Source organism: Ictidomys tridecemlineatus, chromosome 2 (assembly GCF_052094955.1).
Source record: "Ictidomys tridecemlineatus isolate mIctTri1 chromosome 2, mIctTri1.hap1, whole genome shotgun sequence".
NCBI lineage: Eukaryota > Metazoa > Chordata > Mammalia > Rodentia > Sciuridae > Ictidomys > Ictidomys tridecemlineatus.
The window spans coordinates 138,248,775-138,270,100 of NC_135478.1; the positions used below are offsets into that span (position 1 = coordinate 138,248,775).

The 21,326-nt window shown below is 35.2% G+C and overlaps 1 protein-coding gene across 4 annotated transcripts in view; it reads right to left on the reverse strand.

Annotated features, from left to right (window-relative positions):
* Stard3nl (STARD3 N-terminal like) overlaps positions 1-21,326 on the reverse strand; it is a 54,342-nt gene that overhangs the window by 23,407 nt on the left and 9,609 nt on the right. For 2 of the 4 annotated variants that reach the window (XM_078039848.1, XM_005319203.5), the window contains exon 2: positions 2,093-2,372. In XM_078039848.1, the coding sequence (XP_077895974.1) occupies positions 2,093-2,314 (222 nt within the window). In that variant the 5' untranslated portion in view covers positions 2,315-2,372. Of the gene's footprint in view, positions 1-2,092; positions 2,373-8,818; positions 8,843-9,013; positions 9,164-21,326 lie in introns of those variants that run through there. The other 2 variants (XM_040291848.2, XM_040291849.2) reach the window with 2 other exon arrangements.

Genomic DNA, 21,326 nt, shown 5'->3' on the forward strand with positions numbered 1-21,326 from the left:
ATATCCAGAATATTAAGAGAATAATTATTCTGAGTAATCCATGGCAAAGAGGGTTCTCTACCACTGTGACCACCCCCTCACTCCGCTTCTGTTCCCAAGACAGCAGGAATCAAAGCTGTCAGCATGGTTTTGCCAGTAGAAAAAGTTTTCCTCTGGTATCTTCTCACTTTAAAAAAGACCCTGACTTTGTGTTTTTCAATAAGATATTTAGGATTTATTACCTAAAAACTTACACTCTAAATCCTTATTTCACAAATCAATGTCTAGCTCTAGGTATGTCAAATTGACTGACTATAGTTGCACACCAAATCAAATTCTTTCTGGTTCAAACTGACCATTCTTCATTCAAAGATATAAAATCTGAAATGCTACAAAATGTGAAACATTTTGAGCACTGGCATTCTCACCACAAGTGGAAAATTCCACATTTGATCTCTCATCCCAAATGCAGGCCCTTGAAAAAACAGTACAAAATTACCTTCAGGATGTATATAAAGTACATATGAATAAATTTTGTGTTTAGAATTTGTTTCAACCCCAAGATATCTCATTATATATAAGAAAATACTGAGAAATTTTAAATACAAAATCTGAAACTTCTGGTCCCAAGCATTTTGGCACAGGGACAATTTCTAAGTCCATCATTAAAAAGTTGAGAGTCATCTTTGATTACTAGGGAGGATAAAATCAGACTGTCAGCAAGTCTTCTGCTTCTCAGGTGAGCTCTTCCCTCCTACTCACACAACCTCAAATGGCATTCTTTCAACAGCTCCTGAGTTAGTGTTCTTAAAGCTAACCTGCCACTAATGTAATCAAGCTACACACCACTACCATAATGATCTTTGTCCATTTGTTAAATATTTGCTGGGCACCCATGGAGTACCAGACACTCACTGTTTTAATTAAAGAAACTTCTGAAAACAAAACAATATCTCTGTCTTCATTAGCGTGCATCCTAGCAAGGCAAGAGAGAGGACAAGTAAGAAAATAAATACTATACAGAAACAGAAGCAGGACAGTCTGACAGAATGATGGTGACATTTAAACTGACTTCAGAATGATAGGATATCAGAATCTACAAAATAAAGGAATTTATTTATTAAATAAAGGAATTTATTTATTCCTCATACAGAGGAAACTACTAGTATAGAGGACCCAAGACATAAAGGAGCCTGTTGTTACATTCTGAGAGCAAAAAGAAGCAAGAGTGGCTGATGAATGCAATCAATGAGTTGTGTTGATGAAGGCAAGAGTGTTGCTGAGAGGGAAGCCTTCAGGAAGAACTCAGTTAGTTGGGGAAAAATGTAATCAACCTGACCCAGAGCTTTGGGAGAAAGTAGGCACATCAGGTTAAATAAAATATGTAACTATAATGAATTTCTCTTGTTTATTTTAACTTTTATTACTGTAACAACTATAGAATCTTAAATTATATGCTTTAAATTGTGCATTACATTTGTAACAGGCAACACTGATGGAGGCAATTATTTGGTAATATAATTGCGTATGTCCAAATGCCTCTAAGAAAACTTACTTAATATGAAAAAGTGATCTCTGAAAAAAAATACACAAAATCTGCAGCAATGGCACTAGAAAAGTAGATGTAATAGCTAAAACATTTCAGAAGCATTTTGTGTATTTTTTAGGAGAAGTTGGTGAATTCATTCTGAAAAGGTCTAGGAAATAATTATTTTTGCCTCTTAGGCCAGAAGGTCTCTGGCTTAACTACTTAACCCAACTACTTACAAACCATAGGCATATATAAACAAATGGGCATAGCTGTGTTCCAACAAAACTTTGCTAAGACATGCCAACTGAATTTATCCCACAGCCTAAAGTTTGTCAACTCTTATTATTGAGCAAAACATTAGGAATTCAAATTTCAAAAAGCCAAAGTGAGCTTTAAATTTACTCATTTGTTTCAAACAATGATACTAAAGAATAAGATCTCAATCTGATGGAGAAGAGCAATGCTGCCTCATCTGGAAAAAGATGAAATTCACTAAATGATACATAAAAAGTTTATTTGAAGAATACATTTTTGTTTCTGGAGTCATTTCTTATAAAAGTCATGAAAAAAAAATCAACTTACATTTAACTCTATTATCCACAGTAATGTTACAAATAAGAGGTCAAAGGTGACAAACAAACAGAAAGTCCTCCTGACATCGGATATGCCTTTCTTTTCCCTTCCTTCATAGGACTCGATCCTGGCCATGAGTTGTGTGGGGTTGATGGAGTGGACTTCTCGCAGAGAAGCATGGGAGCTCTGGCTCCCAGTGAGTGTATTCTCCATGTCTGGCAGGTGGTTCATCCCGGAGAAGGGTTAAAGGAACCTTTTCCCAACTTCACCATCCCTAGAGAGAAGAGACCTTTGGGAAATGAAAGAGAGACATCATGTTAAATCAATGTATAAGTACATAAACTGTATTATATTTTACCTAGTACAAGCATGCTACCCTCATGACTGTGAGACTGTGTAACTGAGCAGCAGAGGGTCCTGATAGAAGGTATTCATGTTTTAATAAAGACAAAGAGAACATGAAATTAGCAACACTTAATGTTCTCAACACCACAAAATATCTGCCATGGAAAAAATCAAGAAGAATGCAATAAAGAAGAACACAAATTTATGATAGGAAAGGGTGTTAACCATAACAAAAAGTCAATCCTGATAACCTGAAGCAAATGTCTTGTGAAAGCTGAAAGCACCAAGCCAGCTCTTTTGCTGTGCCAGGGAGAAGACCTCCACTGTCCTGCAAGTGTCACTGCCTATGAACTAGGAAACCATTTACTGAACATTTGCTTGCACACATAAGCAGAACATATAAGCTTTCAGCTACTAAAAAGGAAAAAAAACAAAGAAAAACCTTGTTTCCTAAAGAAGATTTTTTTTTAACCTGAAGTGCTTAATAAACATAGCATTTCCCCATTACCTCTTAATGAACGTGTGTTTCTGGGCCTCTTCTAGGAAAAGTTGTTTGTGCCCCCAAAAGTTCAACCCTCAAAAGTTTAACAGTATGTAACCACCCAATTAATGATTACAGAAGGTATAGCCCTATGTAGAAATGCAGGTTCCCCAAGACCAGGAAGTATTTCGATAATAAGATAAAAATCTTATTATAAAAAAGATGAGTAATCTAAACAATCTAACTTCCTCAATGAAAGATATAGTGGACAGTATGATTGTTTGGACAGTATGATTGTTTGCCAAATATTTCTGTTTCTCTTCCTATAATACCTCTCCTTGTATGAGGATATATGGACTCTATGACCTACTGAACTCATGTGCTTTTCTTTGGCCATGAATGTGGGTAAATGTTCATATGTTATTTTTGTCCAGAAGCATTAAGAACCAGTATAGCTTACCATGCTCATCTTTTTAAATGTGCCATGATTACCTATGTCCAGAAACAGAGAAGCATTTTCTAGCTGGGTAACAGAAGTTGGAAGCAGACTGCTGAGATTTCTCCAAAGCAATATGGTCTCATTTGATCTTATTCCCTGTCCAGAATGTTGTCTCTTTAACATTGAGCCTGATCTTTCTTCCTTCCCATATGCAGGAAAAGATAATCCTTTGCATTATGTATATAATATGGTGGAAAAACGATTTGATATTTTTATAAAAATTATTGATTATATTAACTAATATTTTTAAATATTCATACTTTACTTCTGGAAATTTTAAAGGAAATTATTTAAACTAAAGACATTCAAAGCAAAATTGATATATTATGAGTCAAGTTAGTAGTTAGTTACCTTGGAACAAGAGGAAGGGAATGATGATTGCAGGGCACAATGCAGGAGTGCATTTAGGGGACTTGGTAAAGTTCTATCTCTTGATTTAGTAGTGGTAACATGGGTGTGTTCAGTTAATTGACTGATACAGACAGTTTCAGTGACATGTTGACTGGTGAAAATTTCAAAATGCTTTACACTTATGTATAAGTACATAAATTGTATTATATTTCAACAAAAATCTCTATTAAAATACTTTATAGTAGTATAAATTAGAAAATGATCTAAATATCTAATAATAGGGAAGTAATTAGATAAATCAGGTGTAGCCATAGTAGACAGATTAAAATGAATGGTTATGAAGCATTTGTAAGGACTTAGAAAAATGTTTGGGTGATAACTTAATAAAAATCTAACACTAAATGGAATACAAACATGTAGTATGTTTATGACTGTAAAATACACCTAAACCAAATTCTTTAAAGAATGTACATACAAAATATATAAGATGTTAGTTATGATAACCTCTGCCTGATGATACTGTATTTTTCTCTTCTTTTTACTGTTTCTACATTCTTCAAATTTCTTAATTTGAACATACTACATTTATAACAGCAGGAATAAATTTAATTGTCATTTTGTTAGGCTCTTGAACAGAAATCTCCAGGATACTATGGAGTCCTTCTCTTTAATTTCTCCTAATCTAGCCAACATTAATAAACAAGATAACAGTATCTTGTTTATTCACTTTGCCTCCTCAGAATCAGCAAATCAGCAAAGCATTTTGAAAAGCTCAGTGGGAGTTTACTTTTGCACCTTGTATAAAGAAAATATAAAGTTCCAAAAATGTTAAATACTTCTACATGATTTGTCTGGATACTATGAAAAGCATCCCAGTAAAAGGACTATCAATGGCCTATGGCATATTCCCCATAAAGCAGCTAACTTAAAAAGAAAAGAAAACCTTGCCTGTCAGACTTCTAGTGAGTCAAAATGAATGAGTGTAAATAGTGTTTTCTGTGATGAAACACATACTTGAAGTTTAAAAGGATAGCTGATATGCCCTCTAGAACTGAACCTGTATGAAAATAGGCATATTTCTGCAACAACATATTCTTTAATAAGATAAAGCAACCCAGATAATTCTTAAGTCAATCTAATAATCTATTAGCAACATATTTTAAAAATTTAAATTCTTAAGTTCACTATTTTGTAAAAACATCAACAAATTTGCAATCCAAATTAAGGGCTCTTTTAAAAGTCATTTTCAAGATTATTTTATTAATCTCAGTCCTTCCTTGTTTCAAAAACCCACTATTCATGAATATAAAACCCAACAAAGCAGAAAATCACAATGGCATACACATGACTTGGGAAATGAGTAATAGGGAAGTAATTAGATAAATCATGTTTGAAGTAATTAAATAAATTGCTACAAACATACTAATCAAAGTTAAAATCATCTGGCCATCTTTGACCTCTGTCTCTGACACTGCTGGTGAACTGACTAAAAGCCACATATCAGAGTGTCTTGGAGTTTACAATAGCAGGTAAGCAAAATTATTGCATTATTTTTCAGATGTATGTGTATAACTGCTACAGATACTCGCAGTAGCTTCAATAACAAAGTTTCCCAAAGCACAAACTGCTCTGCACAACCTGGCTCATCAAATTGATCTTTCTCTGACAAAAAGGAAAATTGAAAAAGGGGAAGAAAGCTTCTTTTGCTTTTTTTATTTAACTATACTTAATGCAGCAAATCGGTCTTCATATAGTGACAATGTAGATGTTCTAGGTCATGAAAAAATATGGAGCAGATTTCAAAAATAAATTTGTTTTAGAGAAACTTCTACTAAAAAGAGAAAATAAGAAAAGAGGGTCCTTAGTTTGATAGACTCATGCTACAAACATACTAATCAAAGTTAGAAACATTTGACCATCTTTGACCTCTATCTCTGGCACTGTTGATGAACTGACTAAAAGCCACCTATCAGAGTGTCTTGAAGTTCACAATAGCAGGTAAGCAAAATCAACAACCTCCACCTGCTCCCTCTCCTTCCCACCCCCATAAAAATGGTTCCTAGTGATAGTTTCTTAGAGGAATTGGTAGGGACTTGTGGGCAAATGGGAGCAAAGAAAAAGCTTAACAATCTTCTTTATTCTCATAAATTAGACTACGAACTCAGAACTACAGGGAGTATTGGTCAAAAATACCTAAGGAAATATCAGCTAATCTGTGTTCTATATGAAACTCTTGGTTTTTGTGTTATTGTCCTTTATAAGACTGGATTTGATTTTTTACTGACTTATTTCATTTTGATAGACTTGAATTAGAACACTTGTAACTACAAGTTATGTCTGAACTTAAATTTCTTCTTAAATGTATATACATTGAATGTCTTAGCCTAAATTCTTTAAAATTTTTTTTTAAAGTAGGGTAAATAAGTGAGTATAAAAATTAGTGAAACAAGGAAGGAGGAGAAGCACTAGTTTCTCAATAAGCTTGGAAGGGACACAGCAAGTCAAGGGCAGGCTGTCTAGGGGAAAAGATGGTGAATCTCCGGAGAAGCCAAATGGAGAAACAATGCCTTACAGCCGTCTATGAGAAAGGGAGCTCCTTCCAGGGACCTATTTCCTTAGTCATATTTCTCCTTAAAGGAAGTTACCTACACTGCATTTCTGACTGCTTCATCTGGTTCTTCTCAAAAAACAGTGCACACACTCCTGGGTATGGCCTTTCACTCAAGCCTTGCAGGAAGGTGCAAAAATTCTGGATATGATACTGGCTAGTCCAGATGGTGGAAACCCATCTACTGGAGTATAGCTACCTGTCCAACAAAGCCAATATTTGAAGGTTCTTAAGGTAAAATCAAGGAAATCTGAGAAAAGTTCATAAAATGTGACTTGGAATTCTTTTAGTTCAGATTATTTTTAAATGCAACAAAATGATGTGCTTTTGGGGTGCACCTGTTATCAGTATCACCTGTGGATTCTGGTGAACTCCCAGCCAGCTGAACCAGGTGATTCTAACACCCACTGCTGTGAGAGCTTTCTTTTAATATGTAAAGAGAACGATCATTGCTGAAGCCCATTTCTATTCCATGATTACTGGACTTCATCCTACCCATTTCCTTCATAAAGATACAGTATGAGTATCTTTCTGGAATTCAGTTCCTTCTGGAATTCTCCTCAAATTCTAATCCCCAAGATAAAGTGCATCTCTTCTTTGCTCCTTCAAAACAATGGATGTGCCACTTGTGGTATTTTTTATCACTGTGGACCTTAATTATCCATTTACTGGGCTGCTTTTACTGCTAAATGGCATACTCCTTGAAGGTCCTACATCTGACCAGGGAGCAGCCCAGTACATGAGAGACAGCAGGAACAAAACAGGTAAAACTGAATAAATTCTATCTAGCATGTAATTCAGAGCCCAGCACAGAGTAGGACCTCAAAATCTGTTGAAGTTAGGAGACTACAACTCTTTCTTTCTGAGGAACAGCTTGGATGTTTTCCCAGATGTCATTTCAGAAGTGTTAAATATTCAGTCCTTGGTACTGAGATCTTCCTGGTGTTGGCTTAGGAAAGCTTTGCCTCTCTAAAAACAGTATTACACATCCATTTAGCTGTACACATAGGATGTTATATCTACAATTCAGGATTTATTCCAACTATGGAGAAGTACTAAGAGTAGAGAGTAGGGTGGAGAATTATAAAATAAAAAAGCACTAGTTAGTTTCTCGATGAGCCTAAAAGGGACACAGCAAGTCAAGGGCTTTGTGTGAGGAAATAGAATCCTCTTGTTGTTTTGGTTTTTGAAAAAGGGACGTATGTCTTAATTGTTGAACATCAAAGGATAACAACTATCCTCCTCTGTGTTACAATTATCAGCCAGTTATTTCTATAATTATATTGCATTAACCCGCTATTCAAAGCTCAACAATTTAAAACAATCCACATTTATTCTCAGCTCTTAAGTCTACAAGTGGCCTGAAGTTCACCTGATCTACACTGAGCTCATATAAGGCAGCTCTGGGCTTCAAGCTCTAGGAAGCAGAGCTTGGTCTCAAACTGTGTTGGGTCAGGTCTCTGTACTCTTAATTGATTTGTCAATTTCCTTGGACTAGGAAGATCCGGAGCAAGTTCTTATCATGAAAGATGGCAAAAGCTCAAGAAAAAGCTAGGCTATGAAAGCACATTTAGTCTCTGAACACACTGTGCTTGCTCACAATAGTTTTTCCCAAGGCCAAATCCAAAGGGAGCAGAGCTGGGATGTATGTTCCATAAAAGAAGAGGGAAAGTGAATATGTATTCGCTGATTACTACTCCAATCCTACATAGCTATCAATGTTCTAAACCAGGGATCAGCAAACAGTAGGTTGCAGGTCAAATATTAAAAACTGTCTGTTTTCGAACATCAAATTTTATTAGAACACTGCCACATCCATCTCTATGGGCCTGTACAAATCCCAATGGCTCGGAAGGCTGAGGCAGGAGGATCAAGAGTTCAAAGCCAGCTTCAGCAAAAGTGAGGGGCTAAGCAACTCACAAAACACAAAATAGGGCTAGGGACGTGGCTTAGTGGTTGAGCATCCTTGAGTTCAATTCCCAGTACTCTCCCACCCCCCAAAATGCCTTACCTGTCTACAGATGCTTTCACACTAAGACAGCAGGACTGAATAGTTGAAACAAAGGGTACATAGCCCACAAAGTCTAAAACATTGACTTTACTATCTTGACTCTCCTAGAAAGAAGAAATACTGCTTTTATCAGCTTCCCGAAAGGGGTCCTAAATAAGACTTGCAGTTATTTAGCTAAAGCCAGCCTTAAAAAGGTGTATGCTTAATTTATGAATATTATTTTTTTCACAATGAATACTCTGATTAGCAAAAAATGTAATTCATTTTTACTTTTTCATAGTTTGCTCTTCTGACACACCACACATAGGCACAGGTGATCTTATCTAATATTGGCTTATCCAGGCCACTTGAGCAGGACTTAGAGAATGGACACACCACTCTTTATTATGTTCTCGTTCATTAATTCCACACTATTAGTAACTGGAGAAAAACTATCCCACCTGTACTGGTGGCTTCTTCAATAATATCTTTCCCATGTGTGAAAATGCAAGCAAACAAAATGAAATCTTTTCTTGCATTTGTCCCTCTGCTGGGTGCAAAGCTGAGCCAAACTTCAGTTTCATCTGCTTCCACACAGAAGTGAAAATATCCAGTTGGCAAAGAGCTGCAGTTACAGTGCAGCAGGTACCACTTACTCCCATTTTACAGAAGTCCCACAATCTCTCATGCCTTCCTAGAAGAGTGGAGAGGGAATGCGGGCTCCTACTGAATGGCAGCCAAGTCTGTCAAGCCAACTGCCCAGTCTTCTCTGTATTACTTCTGGCAGCAACCAGAACACTATAGGGCTACAAGAGAGAATGTCAGACAATAAGCATTGAAAATATTTAAATCAGAATAGTCTATACAGAATATTTGGCTTAGTGACATGTCTTGTTTAGTCTTATATCCTAAATTAATTGCTAACATTTTAAATAATTATATTTTTCCATATTCCCAGGTTCTCCTGAAAAGTCGAAATATATAAAATCACCAGGCCTGCATTCCCTGGCCATGATGATAAAACCAAGTTGCTGATGCCTTTAGATGGGGCTTATACTCTCCACTTGGCCTCCAACTTGGACTCAGTCTAAGTCCTATCATCCTACTCTATTCTGATTCTTGTTTTATAGGCAAAGCAATTGAGGCCTATCTGGACTATAAGAATGTATCTACCTAATATATATTAAGATATATCTTAGGATTAAAATTGACTCTTTCTTCTCTATCATCCCGTTTCACCTTAGACCTTATGAGGATATAGACAACATAGTAAAAGGTATTCAAATGGCCCCTGGGATGCAGTCATGGGATTTGAGAGTTCCTAAAAACATGGGTTGACTCAGCTGTGCCCACTCTATTCTGGGTCTGGGTTTTAATGGAGGCACAAAACAGCCTGGGCTGGCTACCTCTTGCAAGGACCATCACATGTTATGAAATCTGGTTTATGATGGTAAAAGTCCTGTTTCAAGTCCTCAGTTTCTAAGATAAAGCATATAAATGTGGGGGGGGGGGTGTGAATAATGAAGGATTACAAGCACACATTGCCAGGATGAGAGGTATGACAGCCGAAAAAACATCAGATGCTTTAAAAAGTAAGCACATGGTGGGGAGAGGGGGACCACCAATCAAGGAAAAACCCCATTGAGACAGAAATGTCTCCTGAGGGTACCAATATGAGATAAGGAATGTCATGCCAGGCTTAAGAAGACCTAGAAAACCAACAAGCCAAATTTAACCAGTGATTCCTACTTCCATTAACATTTGCTTATAGGAGGCTGTCACTACTTTGAAAATACACAAAGGTAATTTGTAGGTAAGATGTTCTGAAGAAATAAAAATGTGTGGTTCATGTCCTGAACTTCTTCACATAATTGATGCCATGAAGCATGTTCATTCTACCCTGGAATATAAAGAGTTGATAGAAAGTTGCTTTACAAAGGTTATTCAAAGGTAACCACTGAGGAAAGAAAGGCTGTGGTCATGGGCAAGGTTAGAGAGTTGATGCATCTGTATGACAATCCAGCTTCTCAAGCTGAAGAACTATCATACTAGGAAACACTAGAGGAAGCTTAAATAAGTCATGACCAAACAAACCTTTAGCAAATTGTATATAACCATCATGTTGATATTTTAAAACAGTCTTATTTTCCTTTACACCATGTATGTTCCCCAAAGTCTAATGCACTGAAGGCTTTGTCCCAAGGCAACACTGTGCAGAGGTGGAGCTTCTAGGAACTAACTAGATTATGAGGGCTCTAACCTTATCAATGGATTAGGCCATTTGATGTACTAATCATTTGAATGAATATTGGGAGGTTGAAGAAAGTGTAGGAGTGGGAACAGAGGGAGAAAGTGGATCACTGTAGGTGTGCCCTAGAAAGGTACATTTTATCCTCAGTCCCCACACTCCCACTCCTGTTTCCTAATTGCCCTGAACTAACAGCTTTCCTCTGCCATGCTCTTCTGCCTCACTTCAGGCCCAAAGCAATGAAGCTAACCAACCATGGACTAAAACCATAAGCCCAAATAAATCATTCCTCCTCTAAGTTGTTTTCCTGAATTATTTTTCACAGTAATAAAAAACTAATACATGCCCCAAGTTAAATACAATGTTAAAAAAAAACTTTCTAAAATCTGTACTACAATTTAATTCAATAATTCCCTGCATACTTCCCACAACATTTTTCTAATTCTATAAACTGATATATTCTACATGCTGGTCAGGTTAAATAAACATCTAGTCCATATGGCAGTCAAGGTATTCCCTGCAGATACTGAGACATATCTGTCAATATGAATAGAATTGCTCTCCACTGAGTTATGCACATGACTGTTGGCAAATCGGGATTCCCAGTCAACAAGGAGGAGCTGGACTGAAACCCTAATAATCACCAGTGGGCCTGGGATGTGACCACCCAAGAAAAAGGGGGGAGGGGGAGCCTTCCTAATGGTCCCCAGTGTAGTATCACTGAGCAACTTTTTAAGAGGAGGATATCTAGATGTTTTATGATGCCCGTCAATGGCATTATCAGGCACAAAACTGCTCTCTGGAAACTACTAGAGATATCATTCAGACACTAACCTTAGCTGTCATGAAATGTTAGCACATTCTATATATAATATGCAGTAATACATTCCAAAGAGGATTTCAGAATAATGAATCATCACTCCGATATTCCCCCAATATCTTTATAAACTTACATGTAATTATCAGTAATATTCCTAAACTGAAATTACTTAGTGGACCATAGTTAACAGACTCAAACCAAAGACATACTTTCTAAACTTGACTGTGCGATGGTAATGAAACATTTGCCTATTATAAACCTGACTTGCAAGTACTTGGGTATGACTATTAATGGATACCAATAAAAGAAAGGGAGTATCTAGTTTAGCTAAAGATTTTTAATATAGAGTATGCAAACACTCAGGATGCATAATTGAGCTCTAAAAATTCTGACTGTATCTTTTTAACTAGGCTAGGATAGCTAACATTTAGATTCCCCCAAAATGACAAATTTTTTCATTTATCAGTACAATAAATTTGAATTCAGATTTAATATTCATCATTCAGTCTCAATACCTATCTTCCAAGAAAGAACAGACATATAAAACACATCTTTGCAAACTAAGAAAGACAAATGCTAAGTAAATGACAGGCTATATAATACAATGGAAAGGTCTGCTAGTTTACTCTTCTTTTAATCTTTTTTTTATATTTAAAAAATATAAGGGGCTGAGATTGTGGCTCAGCAGTAAAGCGCTCGCCTAGCACGTACAAGGCCTTGGGTTCAATCCTCAGCACCACATAAAAATAAATATATAAACTAATTGTGTCCAACTACAACTCATATATTAGTTGACTACTACTATGAAGTTCTTAAAATATAATTATTTTTAACCTTACAGAGATAAACTATAAGCTATTGAGATAATAAATCATGTTTACAAACTGACCATAACATAGACTACCAAAAAATTCAAATTCAATAAATCTTGCAATAAGTATGTGAAAAGGGGGGAAACCGTGCATAGAACAGGAATACATAACAGCAATATTGTCTAAAATAATTATTGAGAAAAAAATATTTAACCCATTTTGTCCCATCATATCAAATGTAGAATACTTACTATACAACATAATTATAAAATAACAATAAGAATATAACTAAACTATAATATCAATCAATGTTACTATGATTTTACATATAATTATCAATAATTTTCCTCAACTAGAATTATTTAGTGGACCACATTTAACAAATTTATGATTCCCAACCACTTTTAATGCATGTGGGTCAATTTTACTGAAATATTTGCAGAATTGAAAACTTTGGTTTTACTAAGTTAAAACCCAAATAACAAACTATTAAAAATTAATGGTAGTGAAAGTGGTAGAAAGCTGTCTGAGTTGGGCTTATTATAAAATCCACTGCCTTAAAATAATTTACTTTTTAAATAAAAATTGGGCACAAATAATAAAGTTTGAAAAACTACAACTATCCTATGAGAAAATCTATAAAAAACAAAAAATCAAAGACAGAGTACAAATAATAAATCCAAAATGAGAAAGATAAAAAACTGATGGACACTAAGGAATGGGTGTGATTCATTATGTTAAAATTTCTACTTCTGTATACTGAAGAACATTTCCATTAAAATAAACAAATAAATAAACAAACAAATAAACCCAAGAATTAGTCTTTTAAAAGGGCAAATATTAACCTAATTTGGGGAGGGAGATGTTAATAAAAATACAAGTGCTCTATATAACAGGTTATTTTAAAAGTGTAAATTATATTTTACACTAATTATATTTGTGTAAAACAAATATAATTAACAAAGTCAACACACTGCGAATAATAAATTATTTTAAGAAGAACTAAATAGCCTGAAAAGAATGTACTACACAAGAAATAAAAATTGAGAAAGCTAACAAAGAATTACTGGCAAAGGGACCGTAGTCAGACTGTATATACAGATACAAAACATTTAAGAGAAAGGAAAGCTAACTTATCATTAAATAAAGTTAGCATACAATAATATGACATTATCTGAACAAAAACACAAAACACAAAACATCAACATCACATATCACAACAAAGAAATAGTATAAACTAATACAACACAGTAACATAATATTATTAATATAGCATTGTATACCATAGATTAACATTATAACAAGAGAATAGCTTCTTCACACTGAGGCTCATTGTGTCTGCCACAGTGCTGAGTACTTAAGATATGTATGTCATTTAAACCTCATAAAAGCTCCCAAAGGTATGACCAACATATTAGAATGTATCATTAAAACATACATAATTCATATATGAATGAAACTAAAAACTCACATAAATAAAATTCAACTTAATAGGAAGCCAGATATTTGTTTACCTATTAAAATGTTTCACTGCATTCCAAAGGCATGTCTGAACACAACTTATAATTCATTTGGACTTGGGAATCATGTATGTTGAACTTGTGAGACAACTCTTCATTTACACATAAGTAACTAATTCACACTTTTCTTAACATATGGCACTTCAAGTTTCTCAGTCTCCAGGGTTGTAAAGAGAATTACATCACTATGTAAGAATAACAACAGGGCAAACTCAAAGAAACTGACAACTGACAGCTAGAGTCAGGAGTAAGAGGCAAGCAGAAGAGAGGTGTGTACCCAATCTTTGGAGGACATTTTAGAACTATGGGGAAAATTTTTTCATTTATCAGTAGAAATAAAAAAACTGAATTATACTAGGAAATTTCCTAATAATAGGGCATTAGTTCAATTAAAAAGAAAAAGCAGAGGCTGGGGTTGTTGCTCAACAGTAGAATGCTCACCTAGCATGTGCAAGGCGCTGGGTTCGATCCTAAGCACTACATAAAAATAAATAAAATAGGTGTGCTAATGAAAATGAATAAACATTTAATACAAAAATAAACAAAAAGAAAACGCAGCACTGAGCCAACACTAGTAACTTTTTAGAGAAAGAAATTAAACTTATGACATCATTTATTAAATGGTTTTAAGTACAGCTCAAATAACTTATCCTCTCCTTACCCAACACATGGTGTACTTCTGCCTCTGTCTCCAGAACCACTTCACCATGCAAAAAAGCACCAGCAGTTCCCTGAAAGCATCACATGCTCATAAACCATTGACTCATGCTTGTACTGGTCTCTCCACCTGGAATGCTACTCTCCTTATCTCTATGGCTCTGACTCATGGGAAAAAACTTAACTCAAAGGCCACTTTCTCAGTGAAGTTTTTGCTTTTCCTTCCTTCCACTTTTCTACATCTCTTTCCCTCATCAGAGAATACTGCATCCAGGTCTCCATGATGACATATACCATGATGCATCAATAGATCTTTTGCTTAATTTTAAAAATATATATTTTTAAAAAGAGCTCACTTCAGATTTTGTGATTTACTGGTTTGCCAGATCCTTCATTCTGGGGGATGGAAATGGAAAGGAACTAGATAAGAGAGAGAAAGGGGACAGTAGTGGGTATTTGAAATAGCATTAAAATCAAAACACTAAGTTAGAAATTCAATTAAAAATATGCAAAATTTCAACAGTGAAAGTTGCAAGATACTGCTGAAACTGAAGATGAAAATAAGTGTTCAGATATAATATGTTCATGAATTAGAAGACTTCATATTATTAAAATATCAGCTTTCTCCAAACTGATCAAGAGATTTAACTCAAATTTTTTTAACATAAATTGAAAAGCTAATTCTAAAATATATGTAGAAATGCAAAGAAATGTGCATATCCAAAGCGGTTTTAAAAAAGAATAACAAAACTGAGTTAGCTCTACCTAACTTAAAGACTTTTCTTTAAAATTTGAGTAATCAAAACAGTGTAGTACTAGCTTAAGGATCAATAAATGATCAATGGGACATTAATGGAGCCCAGAAATCAAACAACATCTATATGGCAATTTGACTTTTGACAAAAAATTAAGTGATCAAAATAGCAAATATAAAGTTTCTTTTCAGAGGGTACTGAAACAATCACATCAAATTTGGAAAAATAAATAAGCCCTAACTTACAGCATGTAAAAAAACTTAAGATGGATCATATTCTAAATATAAAAATTTTAAAACTAAAAGATTTTAGAAGAATATACAGGAGGATACTTTTAAAATTTCCTAAAGACAAAAAAAGCCATAAGTATTTAAAAATTTTTTTGTGTGTGTAGCTGTCTTAAAGGAACTCCCACTGGCTTGTTTGGGAAAAATTGAATGTAAAAATGAATAAAGACAGCAATGTTAGAATTTATGTTAGAAAAAATAAAAATACCCCAAGACAACAGGGTCATAATGTAAAAATAGAGAGGGGTGGGAAGAGTTCTCCTTTACAGAAAAAAATTTAGATAAAAAAAATGTAGAAAGAAATAAAATTAGAAAAACCAATAATTGTCGCTTCCAGTAATAGTAACTGATTCAGGCAAGCATCATTATCACATGATAACAATTATTTAAAAGTTGCTGGGGAATATGATATTCATACTTTCAAAATATCACTTTTTGAATTGTTTAATTTCATTGGGAATAATATACCTTTATAGTGGGGAGGTCTGGCAGGCAACACCTGAACCAAGTAATTGAACTGCATCACCAATGCAGAAGCTGGCATGATGTGTCTTTTATTGTGTTGTAATAAATATATTACATTAATTATGATATATCCCAGCCAGAAATGTTTAACTTGAATTTAGTTTTAAGAAACAATCAGAAAAACACAGTATATAGGGCATTCTACAATGTAACTATACTAAACTCCAGAGAATTCAACATGGTAAAAAATAAAAAGAAAACAGAAAAAAAAAAGAATAGTGGTATGAATACTCTTCAACCTGAAAGAGCCAAAAGAGACAAATATCAAATGCAATGAATGAGCCTAGATTGAATCTTAAATTAAAAAACAAAAGACTACAAAAGACAATGGAGGAATTGATTATAGTTTTGTACTGGTAATACAAAAGAATGCCCTTATTCTTAGGAGACACATGCTGAAGTATGTGACTCACTTCTGATTAGTTCAGAAAAACATAAGGATGTTTTGGGATAGAGTTGTTTTATCTATCTATCTATATATATATGATAAATATAATTGAATACAATATTTATAATATATACATACACATGTAAAGTATGTCTATACAGCAAAGAAAGTAAATGCAAATTTTTGCTGCAAAAACATCATTAATTTTGCTTGAAGTATGTGCTACCTTTAAAAATGTGGAGTGAGAAACTGGAATTATCCTCAAAAATCTCTTAAGTCATTCTATAAAAAGAATATATGTGGATTTTGTACACATACCTTTGCAAAAAAAAAGTTCTTATGCACATGAAAGTTTATGATGCAGTGATAAACAAAAAGGAATAGCAATATAATATTGCTGAGCATTCAAATTATTTAGCCCTTACTACAACTATAAAATTACCTAACATAAACAGGGAACAGTTGACTTCTAAAGTGCTTGTAACTGCAGACAGGAGTCATTCTGTTTAAATTTTAAGCTAGTGTCACTTAAATACCTAGTAATCTTAATTGCTGTTATCAGGCTTCTTTAAAAGAAAGAGTGAAGTCATATCATACAATGATTTGAGGTCTATAGTTTGCTAGGATTTTTAGTGGAAATGCGCACAAATTGTCATTTTACTATGAGCATTTAAAAGCCATGTTTCTCCTTCATTTGTTCCCTACATTAAAACTCAGACTCTCCCCAGGCAGATGTTTTACAAAGCATCACCTACCAAGCTCAGGTATACCAGGTGTAACTTGCTGCATACAGCTGACTTGGAGCACTTATAACTACATTTAAAGTACACTTTCTTCTGTTCCTCCTTTCTTTTAAGAATTTACAGACCAACTCTATGGTAATATCTCTCCATATTGTTTCCCTGGATTTCTTCTGTGTGTTTATTTTCTAGGCCTCATTTTTTCCAGTGCAGTTTACATTCCTTTAGGATATAATTAATGCTTTTATTTCATCCTGGCAAATGTGCTAACTTTTTGCTGTTTGGGTTCTGCCCTCATCCATGCTGCAAACACATATACACAACAGTAAAGGCTGCCTATGAAAGCTCTGTCATTTTCAGTAGTTTTCTCATTCAATTACTTCTTTTAATATTAGCAGATAAAAGTAACACTGTGTGCATTAATGAACTAAACCTTTTGACAATTAATTTAGAAATTAATGACTTAGGAAAATTGAGGAGAAAAAATAAAAGTTATGGTGATTCTAAGTCATTCCCCTGGCAGACAAAACCCAAACCTATTCTTATAATGACTTGATTTCTAAGTGATCAATTTCCTATAGTAATATTAAACATATTACTAAACATTTATTTGACATGGATTACAGGAAAAAATGTTAAGATTTAAAGATGGCTAGGTAAATGTTAATGCCATGTATTTTCATAATTTATGAGACAAACATCAAATACTGAGAAGCTGAATCTGAACACGTAATATAAGATTAAGAATTGCACTGGATAATGCCTGGAATGTCAAAGGCTGCCAAGAACCTACCACATCTACTTAGACAGTAGTAACTATCTGAGCGGTATCTATCTGCAAGTATATCTGTGCACCAATGTTGTGGTAGGTCATTCTCTGAGCTCTGGGCATGCGATTATTAACCAAACCAAAATACTATCCTATTCTCCCAGAGATTACCTTTTAGAAATCAGAGATGTTTATGAACAAAGAAGTACTGGGAACACAGTAACTGTAAACTGGGTAATCAATTTAATCTCATTGAGAAGGTGCTATCTGAATAAAAACTAAGAGATAAGGGGAAAATGCCAGGGAAACATCAGAAGGAAGAGCACTGCAGGTAGAAGGAAGACAGAGGACAAAGGTTTTGAGGGGTGAAGCTAGCCAGTAGGACAGAGGGGCTGAATCATATGAGTGGAAGGGCAACAGGAGATGAGGACAGAGTAGTTAACAGGGGCTGGGCCTGTCAGACTGTATATACCACTACAAAGGCTTCTACTCTGAATGAGATGGTTTTCAGCAGAAGAAAAACATGACCAACTTAAGCTCTAAGAGGTTCTCTGGCTGCTCTGTTGAGAGATGCACAGAAGTAGAAAGAATGGTCAGCAGACCACTGAAATAATTGAGAGAGAAGATGTACTGACAGTAGAACAGGGTGATGGCAGTGGAGTGTTATGCCAGATTCATGGGACCCCAATAGACCTCCAGGAGCCAAATCCAATGCAATCACACAAGAGTCTTTATTCTAAGCTTGAGCCTGGACTCACAACCATTCCCGACACAGTGGTCCCAGGGAGTGAGTCCCGGTCCTTTGTTCAGTGAGATTTTATAAGTTTTGAGGGGATACTCTATGCCTCACAACATCACACTGCAAATCATTCCATACCATGGGAAAATCAAACAACAACTCTTAACATTGATTAGCACATTCACTGGCTGGAACAAGTTGGGTAGGAGTGATTGGCTAGTACAAGAGGGGGGTTCATTTGAACTGATTGGTTTAGGCCACAAGAGGTGTACGTGCTAAACTACATGGTTTCCTAACATGTTCTCAACCACCATAAACTACGTGGGAGTCACCTGGCATTCCAGGTATTTTCCCTGTCTTATGCTGATTGGAGGTTGCTAGGGGGGTTCCTAGGGGTCCTCACGTAGCCTAACTGAGTCAGGGACACTTGGCGCTGCAGACCTTCCTTAGGACAGGCCTTGAGGTAGAAGCTGCTGTTATTTATTTATTTTTAAAAATAGAGTCACATTAGTTTCTCGTGAGTAACCAATTCATTGGTTCTAAACACAGCCTAAAGCAGTTGGTGATAGATTGGTTGTGATTCATAGGAGAAAATGAGGACTAAAAAATAAGAGAAAGGGATTGCTATTTACTGAAACAGGGATAGAGGAGGGGCAATTTTAAGAGAGAATATCCATTCTGTTCATGTGAAGTATGTGATATTCAAATTGATGAAATAAACAGATATGAATCCGAAGTTCAGGGACAGTCTTGGCCAGAGATGTGTATTTCTGAGTCAACCGCATATACATGGAATTTAAATTCCAAAAGTATACTAATAACAAGTTTCTCCTTTCATGCCATTAGAGAAAAAAGCAAAAACTATTGAAGCATACTTTTATTTGTAAAACTAAAAATTATTATGAGATGGGCCCTATATGAGCCCTTAAGTGTTCCCATTTTGGTAAACCATGGACTTTGAACACCAATAAAATATAATACCACACAGATATTTAAATGGATTTAAAAGGTAATACAAGAGTTCTCCTATTCTCAGCAGAATTTGTATCTACTCAAAAGGAAGAGATATAAAAAATACAAGTGAATGATCATAAAGAAGGAAAAAAATGAAGTGTATACTCTGAACAGTAATATGCCACACTGGGGATGTTGTATGGTCCAGAGGAAGAAGAAGCCAGGTAGAAGAAAGACATCTGCTAATATGTATTTATTCTTCTAGGAACTACAAGTTAACAAAATAGCAAATGTCACAGAATGGCCAAAGTCATGTGGGGTGGTACATAAGACCTGTTAGCTCACCAATCCCACGGGGATCAACAAGTTGGTAGCTAATTATCTCCCTAGCACCAGCAAGTCAAAGGGGTGGTGGCATGTTACAACTGCACCTCATCACTGGTTTGATGAAAGTCTTTTTCAAGATAAGCTCTGAGGAACAAAAATGTTCTTTGACTTGTGTATCACCTTTTTCAGATGCAGCTCTCAGGCTGCCCAGAGGAAGTGGAACAACATGGTCTCCACTGGTAACTTCCTCAATTTCTTGCTCCAACCTCATTCCCCTCTTTGTTAATCTCTCTGGTACTCAGATTGATTTTGTGGTTGTTTCCCTTACTTGTGTCAGTTCTAACTCCTACACTCAAATATTTTCTCCACAGCTCACCTAGAAATTCCTTTGACTCAATCTTCCAAGTCGAAGAAGCTATTTATAATCCCATTTCCCTTCAGGAGACAAATAAGGTCACTTCTACAAGAGACTGATGATTTTCTTTTTGCCGACTGCCCATCATTTTCCAAAACTTTTTCTTGTTCCCACAGAGCAAAATCTACAATTAACTTTCCTAAACTCATAATAAATGTACTATAAAATACCTGCAGGCTAGCATGAAATTATCACTCTCTTTGCCAATTATCACTCTCTTTGCCATTAACTCTGTCAGTCATCAGCAGGTAAGTATTCAAAGGAGCCTTGGTGCCCCTCCTTGCTCATATATATATATATATATATTACTATGAATACTTTAAGCTTTCTCTTTGAGATGTGTTGTCTTAGTTGAATTATTTTTCTGACAGATCAAAGCCCCTCCATTAAAAAACTTATAATATCTTCCATTCAATATGAGAACATCTCTGTACCACACAAAGCCACTTCTTCGACACTTATCACTACAAGCAACTTTTTTTTCTATTTTTCTCTTTTTGCAAGCAACTTTCAAACAAATCTTGTTACCTCTCACCACAGACCTGGACATTTTATTGAGCTATATCTGAAAATCAACAGCATCAATGGTGGTCAGCTCACTTCTCTCCTAGGAATCATAGAAAGTATACACCTGTTTTAATAACTATCTTTCATTCCAAAGACTGATTTAAGACTGTGCTCATCACATATTCTTCATAGGCCTTCCAAAACCTATCTTTTCAATACAGAAAAAAAACAGAAGCTGAATTTTAAGCTGACTGGTAAGCAGTCAGCAGAGCTATGCAGAGGCAAGTTTTTTTGTGTGTGTTTTTGTTGTTTTGATTCAATATCACAAGACTCCTTCTCTGAAAGACAGGAGATAATGGTTACTGAAAATGTCACTCTAGGTGACAAGGCCATCTTCTACTCATTGCCCGTGTTGGCTGGAGTGGTGGTCCAGTAGCAACATTGGGGAAGATATGACACCAACTTCAGGATGGCACACAGGTCCAAAAAGAAATTCCTAATCTCTA